Below are 8708 nucleotides of genomic sequence, written 5' to 3'. Positions count from 1 at the left end.
TTAATTTATTTGTTTAATACTTAAAGTCATGCATAACCATGAAAAATGGATATTTGATGAAATGGAATGATAAATGAAAATTAATTGAAATTTTTATGCAATGAAAATGTTAAAACTACTATAGTTGTAGTCAGGGTTCATAATATTACTTGAAATAATTGTCTCTGACTTAAAATTCTTGAAACATTTTAATAGACGTTTCATTGATCCGTGACCACGGACTTTTTCAGTGTTAAAAGTATTTGACGTTTTTTACTATTTCTGGCATTTCCTTCATTTTCGAGAGAATTAAAAGTAAGTTTCTTTGTGCAGGAATGCTGATCTTGATGACTGCAAGGTTTTACGTTTATAACATAATGCTTATCGGGTTTGGGCCAGTTTGGTAGGTCTTTAGACTTGTCGAGGGTTTTCGAAGTCCTGAGCAAATGGAGAACTGTCCCTAAACCATCCCAAGTCATCCTGAGAAAAATATGAATAAAAAATGAATTTTACCATGAGAACCCATAATTATAGCTGTTAACTCAGTCTGGTCCCCATCCATCCATCCATCCATCCCTCCACCCATCCATCCCTCCACCCATCCATCCCTCCATCCATCCCTCCACCAATCTATCTATCCATCCTTCCATCCCTCTATCCATCCTTCCATCCATCCATCCCTCCATCCATCCCTCCATCCATCCATCCTTCGATCCATCAACCCATCGATCTATCCATCCATCCATCCCTCCATCCATCCACCCATCCATCCATCCAACATCCATCATTCCACTCATTTATCCATCCATTCGCCCATCCATTCTTTCCCATCCATTGGTCCGCTCATCCATCTACCCACCCAAATATTAAATATAAGATACTGGGAAGTCCCTTTTTTTATCCGTGCATTCTTTTACGCAAGCCCGTAACACCCTTACCTCTTTCGGTTTGCCAACGTTTTCCTTGATGGCAGCAGCATCGCCTTGCAATGGTGCAATGTCATAATGTACCACATACCACGGCTTCCCGTACAGAGATCCTCGGGCACACCCAATCTTACGAGTCCCCTTCCACACAATCTGAAGGAAGTTTCTGACAACTTTGCCTTCACTCAAGGGTTTCGGATCTTCGAAATCAAAATTCACTTTTTCGTCATGCCAGCTTTTAATGGCCGATGTGAATGTCGGGAAGAGTGATCCCCAGGCTATTGACTCTCCTCCTTTGGATTTTATAGACTGGGAATGAGCAAGGACGCCTCTATCGATCTTCTCTTGAGCTTGTGCGGCTAATCTGCCGTCCAGCTCGAGTCGTTGTGCTCCATAATTTGCTCGGTATTCGTTGTGTACACTAAGGCATTCTTTCTGACACGTGTCGCCACACCCTGTTGAAACAAAGAATTATTAGTAGAATATAATGACGCCTTCTCTTTATTAAACAAGGGCTCGTGGGAAGGAACAAGGGGCTCTTCCATGTGGAATAAGGTATCAAGGTTTCATGTTTCATGTACATAAATAGAAATGTTTACAAATATGATATGTATGTTCTACATCAACCAGACAATAAGCCAACAACACTGAATACAAATATTAAAAGCGAACAGCTAAAACCAATCTCAAAGTCACTCACCTTCTTTTGCCTTGCTTAACACAGTAACCTTATAATGACCTAAAATAGCCACTACCAGTACCAATCTGGTCCAAAAATTCATCGCGTTGCTTTAGTTCAGTAAATGCTATCTATGTAATTTGCAAATTTTCTTTAGAAATTCGTCAGAAACCTTCGAAATACTTTGACAAACTCAGCTAAGACTAGACAAGACAACTTACATCATGAAGAAAAACTATAAAAACGAAGATATTTTTGTCAAAAGCTAGATCGCAATTTGTCATTTCTAAAGTTGTCCAGCAGGTGTTTGACATGTTCAGTGGATCGTCATGTGAAGGTCATTACATAACAATGATTTACACGAATAAATCTCTCGGTAGATGCTGGTGAAAATGCAGGTGCTCTAACTATGGGGAAACTGTTGCTGATCCTTGTTGTTTATAATGGCCTGGCTTACGCCGATTGCGGCGGACTACAACGCTTTTTGAAATTTCCCACAAGTAGCAGATTTATTTATTTTTTCGTCCCTAGTATTGAATTTTAGTTTTTATTTTGGTATGTTCACGTTTTTATACAGTGTTTAACAGATTAAATCAGAAGTACGAACAAGCTATAACAGAGTATGACATATGAAGCAGAATTAAAGTAAAAGTAGAATTTAGAATGAGAAATTGTCCAACGTTCTTACACTATAGTTTTCACATATTTCACTCTGTACATGAGTGATGTCTTTGCTGTGGCGGATCCAGGGAGTGGCCGTTACCTGAAAGGCAGGCATCAATCATATTGTGTCCTTTCTTCTTTTATTATAAAAGGGGTTGGCTAGCTACGCAATCCATTCGTCCCCCCCGGAACCGCCCTTGCTTTGACTGTACTATGTTGAATAAAATATGTTTTTTACTACAAAAAATAAATTCAAATTTACATAGCTTTCAAATTACACCTTTTCTTATTTCGCTTTTCTTGTGTTTTAGAGGTTTAGTCATTTTAGTGTCTTCCAATCTTCTTCTGTACTGTTTCATTCTAGAATCATTCTCTTTCATCCATTCCTCTCTTTCACTTTCAGCCAAATACGGATCATTCGAGAAATGTTCGACATAATAATCAAAATTCTTGTTTGTTGGCGTTTCAAAGAGTTCTTGTACGTCTTTCCTGTTGTTTAGCCCATCAAAGTCTGGTAATTTTTCCAGACTGTCCACTTCAACTGCCTTGCTTCCAAACCCTTCATCAGCTACGTCGTCGCTAGCCTTTGAGCTAATGCCTGAGCTGGATGATTCGACCTTGCTGATCTCACGGGATACACCGTCAAGGCTGGACAACCGGCTTTGCGCTTTGAAGCCATCTTCGATCTCAACTCTTTTGGTGTTCAACTTTCGTATGTTTTTTTTATTCTGCTTTATTTGTAATCGTTGTTGAGGTATACTGGATTTGGTATTGAAAGTCTCTGACGAGTGTTGATAAGTTAATGGTACTTTGCCTTGGAAAGGAATAAAAATAATTACTGGATTGAACGATTGATCGAAGCAAGGCAAATAGCAGGTATAACTAGGGGAAAAGAAACTACGAAGTAAACTAAAAAGCAAGCAAACAAAAGAAAGAGCAGAAACAAAAAAGCAAATAGGCCAGTAATCAAGCAAAACAAACAAAAACAAAAGAGCAAGCAAACAAGCAAACGAATAAGCAAGAAAGCAAGAAGCAAGCAAAACCAACCAAAATAATAATAATAATAATAATAAATAAATAAATAAAAATTAAAAGAACAATTAAAACAGAAAAAGAATGATATTCCACTTCGTTAAGGGAAAACGATTCTTAATTCTTTATGAAGTTTATTCACCTTGACCATCCGTGTTCTTTACTTCTCTACGGTACTGTTTAGGACGAATTCTATTTTCCTGCAACCATTGTTCCTTCTCACTCTCAGCTTCATACGGATCGCTTGAAAAATGATCCACATAGTAATCCATTTTCTTCTTTGGTTTAGGAGTCTCCAGCAGTTTCTCGACATCACCAACATTATCAAGTCCACCAAAGTCTGGCAAATCTCTATCCAAAGCATCAAACGTGTTTGTCTTGAATTCAGCTTCGGATCCAAGAACTGCAGTTTGTAGATCCACCTTATCGACGCCATTCGCAACTTCTTTTAAGTTAGAAAAAGGGTTTGAATCAGACTTGAAGCCATCCTCTATTTCCACTCTCTTGGCGTTGTTTATCGAAGAAGAGTTTTCTTTCTGCTTCAAGATATACTTTTTCAGAGGGATTTTGCTTCTAGGAATTTTGTTGTTCTTGCCATGCAAAGTGCTACTTAAATGATGTCCTTTTTTGCCGGGTTTTTTATTCGCTTCGATCATTTCTCTTGCTATTCCTATTTCGACGACATCATTCAGCTTGGAATCAATGTCCTTAGTTCTTGATTTAGGACCAAGTGCCAACGATGATTTCTTCTCACCAATCTCCACATTCACCGAATCATCGTCTTGTAGGCTTGCTATATTTGGATCTTCGTCGAATGCGCCTTTGCAAAAATGAAAAAATAGTGAGAAATCGACCAAATCCACTTGGGCGTAATGTTTTCTCATTTCAGACCACCTCGTGCCATTCTCTCGAGAATAAGATTCTCAATATAAATTGTTTCCATATTCATGTATCTTCACGTGCAAAACCGTTAAACAAAGAAATGATACTCTAGGGTATGACACGTGGTCTGAAATGGGAAAACATTTCGACCAAGTGGATTTTTTCTATTAAGTAAAATACCTTAACTGTAATTTGGTAAGAAAAACTTCATGCCGGATGAGAGAGAAAAAGAATAACTTACTGCATAAACTGCAGCTTCTTGCACATCCAAATTCCATGTAAGGTTTAAACTTGGGATTCTTACAGATGTTTTTTTTTCCCTTCCATTCTTCGCACTTGCTGAAAAGGTCTTTGCATTCTGAAAAAAAGAACCAGTCTGTCAGCCTGCCAGCCAGCAATCCAGCCACCCAGTTAGCTATTTAGTCAGTTGGCCATTCGATTTGTCAGTCAATACTTTCGACAATGGCAACGTTGACCGGTCCGTGAGTTGAAGTAAATGAAAGAAAAGAAGAAGAAAAAAAAAAGAATTACAGAATGTACTTTTTAGTATGTACTTTTAATGTTTTCACATTTTTAACCATCCTTTATTCCCATGAGTACTATTCTATTCTTTCCTGACAAGATCTAGACCTCAAGAATATACATCAACACAGTTATTCCAACACAGGACCTTATTCCTAAGAGGTTTATAATGTGAAAATGTTTTTGAAAAATCTTTTGAAAAATTCCTCTTCTGAAACTTACTTGACTTCTTGGCTTTTTTATCATCATTTTTTGTCTTCACTGATTTCGTCTTGTCCTTCAGGTCAGAAGGAAAGGCCCTTGTGGGTGATGTTGTTGGAGTAGATAGTGTTGGTCTTGTAGCATAGGTAGTAGCAGTCGTGTGGGTTGTTGGAGTAGTGTAGGTAGTACGGGTTGTGATGGTAGTAGGTGTAGTGATGGTGGTATGTTTGGTGACCGTGGTGGGGGTAGAGTGAGTTGTAGGGGTAGTTGGGGTAGTGTGAGTAGTTGGAGTGGTGCCAGAGGTTGGGGTTGTTGGGGTGTTAGTTGTGGTGCGAGTAGTAGGAGTGGTTTGAGTAGTAGGAGTGGTTAGGGTAGTAGGAGTGGTACCTGTTGTATGAGTGGTAGCGGTAGTGATAGAAGTAGGAGTGACAGGAGTAGGCAGTTTTTTTGAAGACTCATTTTCGTCTCTTTCAGTGATAGAGCTTGATTTTGAATTTTGTGAAGAAGCTTCTACGTTTGTCTTTGTAATGGAGTCTGAAGAAACAAAGATAAGAAATAAATGATTAAAGATACAGTGGTGGGAGGAAAAAAGAAAGGAAGGAAGGAAGGCAGGAAGGAAGGCAGGAAGGAAGGAAGGGAGGAAGGGAGGAAGGGAGGAAGGGAGGAAGGGAGGAAGGGAGGAAGGGAGGAAGGGAGGAAGGAAGGGAGGAAGGGAGGAAGGAAGGGAGGAAGGAAGGGAGAACGAGGGGGAGAAAGGTAGAGAGGAAAAGAGGGAGGAAGTAAAGGACCGGAAGCAAAAATGAACGACGAGACAAAACAGTTTGATAACGTTATATTTACCTTTACAGAAACCACAAGTCTTAGCACATCCTCCTCTCATTACGAACCCAAATCTATTATTTTCACACATTCCTGCCTTGGACCAACTGACGCAGCTATGAAATGTGTCACGACAATCTGTCACGCAAACAAACGCGAGGTAAAACATCAAGGCAAATCATTCTCAACAAACGATAAATATTTCTCAAAGTTATTCAACATGGCGGCTACGATGTCAAAATGGCGTGGTTATTTTTTCATAGTGAGTCTACGTACCTCTTCTAGTTTTCCTTTCACCTGTTGAAAAGATGATAATAAATCGTCAAGTCAGTAAAAAGATAAAAGATCTTGCAAGATAAATGAACTGAATGCAAAAGCAGAGCCGGTCACTAAAAAGTACTCTTCGGGTCACTAAAAAAGTATCCTTCGGGTCACTAAAAAGTATTCTTCGGGACAACGAATGTTTCGCGCCAAATTCAAACTATGCCAAAATGCTATTCTCCAAAATGTGTTGTGGGAAAGTTTTGAAAATGCTTACATTCGCCGTTCAGAATAGCGAGAAATAATCACGTGACCTGCTAGTACAGATCTTTGTTTTTTTCTAGAAATTTTGTTTTCCTATACACAATTACCTTTAGGTTTAACTTGAATCTTAAATCAAGCTTGAAAAAGAACGACTCGTAACTATTACCAAACACTTATGATTGCAAGAAGAAAGCGGTTTTCGTAGGAGTGGGAAACGTGCGGCACTGACGGTGGGAAGCCATTTCAATGTTACGGCATGTACACGGTCTCCAGTAATCCATCCAATCACAACGCTGTAGTTACGGTACGGCTACGAATTTGCCGTTTCTTTCTCCACGAAAAATACTCTAATCATGGTTTTGTAAATAAATTTCGAGCTTGTTAACGTTCTAGGCTTAAAAGATATTATGATGTTTTTCAAACAGCAGAACCATTTTGGAATAATTGTCTTTGATTGAGTAAACCTTAAGGTTGCATTGAGACAGTGTGAAATGCGCTATATAAGAGCTCCCCATTATTGTTATAACTTATCATTTATTACTGTTATTCTACTGAAAAGACTAGCTTCTTGACTATAAGAGTTCCTAATCAAATATTTAAAGTTATTAGGTCAAATAGTTGAACTTACCAGCGATGAGAGCCGTTATTTCGAAGAAAATGACGAAACAAAGGAATAAAGATGTTCCCTGCATGTTAAGCAGTCTTGTGGAAGTACAATCTTGTCTGTCTTGAGTGAAAAAACAATCCCCAGAAGAAAAAAACAACAACACAATAATAGGAGACGGAAAACAGAACCGAGAGAAAATTCGAAGGACGAAAATTTCAAGCTATGAAATGCGATGATTTCAACCTGCTGTTAATTGGCTTTACTTGTGAGACATTGCATCAAAGCCGTTCTTATTGATTTAATTTTTTTTTTGCCTAGTATGTTGTAAAATAAAATATTTGGTATATTATATGGTTAGGGTAGTTTAAAAAAAAAAAGATTGAGTTTGAGGTGTGATTTCATCTAGTTAGGGAATGCTGTGCCACAATTGGTGGAAACATGAACATTAGATGTCAAGGACGAAACAATAGAACACCATACAAAATGTCAAGAGAAAAGAACGAATTGAAAGAATTGACTGAACGAATGTCCATCATCCTTCTATACAATCTTTTTATCTTTCTATATTTTGACACATTTTCTCAATGACCAGTTTGGTTGCATTTAGTTTTTAGTTTTTGAAAGCTACCATTTAAAATCTGAAATGTAATAGCTAATTCTGAATAATTTTTTTTACATAGTTCTAGTTATGACTACTCTATCATTTTCTACTAATTTTGAGGATTTCGCAAAAATAATGGAAGATATAATCTATGGGGGAGGGAATGAAGATGGAATGGGAAAAAGTCCAGTTTTTCAGTGCAGCCATTTTGTAGAGCTATGATACTATAAAAGGAAAACCTTTTTGAGTAACTTGTACACTAAGTTCCAAAGCCCACTACCGGTATAAACGAATGTTATATAATGCATACCCGTTGAATTCTCTTTCCAAGCGTGAAGCCAAGGCTACCACATGCCAAGACAGTGTTGGCACCAAACCCGAGGTCATGAGGTCACGTGACCCTACCGGTGTTATGACAACCAAAAGTTAGCGACTTTACAACAGTCTTTCTTTATCCGGATCAATAAAATCTCAAGTACTTAGTAATATAGATGCTAGAGAATAGGAAACAGGCGTCTTTCAACTTGAACGAATACTTGTTTGCTTAGATATTTCCCCCAAAAATGATCACAGATTTTCAGGAAAATCTTTTTGAACTGTCGTGTTCCGTTCACCTCATTTTGGACATTGTTTTGAAGATTTTGAGGGTATAACGATGAAAAACCAATAGAAATAAGAGGTATTTATAATGATGTAACCCGTAGAGAATTTCAGCTTCTAGTGTTCAAGATACAGTATTTTCAGTTTTGGTACCATTCAGCGTCTGGCCGCTTTAAGGTAAGATCGTCAGTGTCGTTCTCTGTTTGATTTCTCATACGTTTATCATTGAGATAGTTGATTTGCCACAAAGTACTAGCAAACAATTCTTGGTCAGAGAAAAAAGGAAAGAAAAACATTAGAGTAGTAATATTATGTTGGCGCTAAAGTATCTTGGTTGCAACAAAATCAACTCGACAATTTCATTTCACGATAGCCATTGGAATGAAGTCACTTTCTGATTGGCTCCTAGCCATTGTCAATTGGAATACAGACCACGATGTTGTAATTAATGAACTCGCAAAAAAGAAAAAGGAAAAAAATTAAATAATAAACCCATTAATGTATCGCTATTCCTGTTGAATTGTTTCAAGGCGAGCAAGAAGGGTTGACGTTCAAGAATGAAAATGAAGCACATTTGGGCAATTCTCCTTCTTCTCTTGGCAACAGGTAAGTTTAGGCATCTTTACATTTCTTATTCCAAAAGATTATGAATACGATTCTGAATCATTTTGA

General features: G+C 37.9%; 2 protein-coding genes across 2 annotated transcripts; both read right to left on the bottom strand.

The window, feature by feature from the left end:
• Positions 1 to 53: 53 nt before the first annotated feature.
• Positions 54 to 1885, bottom strand: LOC116297705 (Golgi-associated plant pathogenesis-related protein 1-like). Its single transcript, XM_031705988.2, has 3 exons — positions 1606 to 1885; positions 918 to 1360; positions 54 to 459 (listed from the first exon to the last, which is right to left on the bottom strand). The coding sequence occupies exons 1-3, from the start codon at positions 1685 to 1687 to the stop codon at positions 391 to 393; spliced, it is 594 nt and encodes a 197-aa protein (XP_031561848.2). The 5' UTR covers positions 1688 to 1885; the 3' UTR covers positions 54 to 390.
• A 240-nt stretch (positions 1886 to 2125) lies between these two features.
• Positions 2126 to 7099, bottom strand: LOC116297690 (uncharacterized). The gene is made up of 7 exons (XM_031705966.2): positions 6857 to 7099; positions 5980 to 6000; positions 5725 to 5841; positions 4906 to 5418; positions 4403 to 4519; positions 3422 to 4099; positions 2126 to 3061 (listed from the first exon to the last, which is right to left on the bottom strand). Exons 1-7 carry the CDS (start codon positions 6918 to 6920, stop codon positions 2517 to 2519), a joined length of 2055 nt encoding a protein of 684 aa, XP_031561826.2. The 5' UTR covers positions 6921 to 7099; the 3' UTR covers positions 2126 to 2516.
• Positions 7100 to 8708: the final 1609 nt, after the last annotated feature.

Source organism: Actinia tenebrosa, unplaced genomic scaffold (genome assembly GCF_029948245.1).
Source record: "Actinia tenebrosa isolate PJP-AT-01 unplaced genomic scaffold, QUT_ActTen_1.0 PGA_scaffold9__36_contigs__length_13948895, whole genome shotgun sequence".
Classification (NCBI taxonomy): domain Eukaryota; kingdom Metazoa; phylum Cnidaria; class Anthozoa; order Actiniaria; family Actiniidae; genus Actinia; species Actinia tenebrosa.
This window is presented reverse-complemented; position numbering and strand designations above follow the sequence as displayed.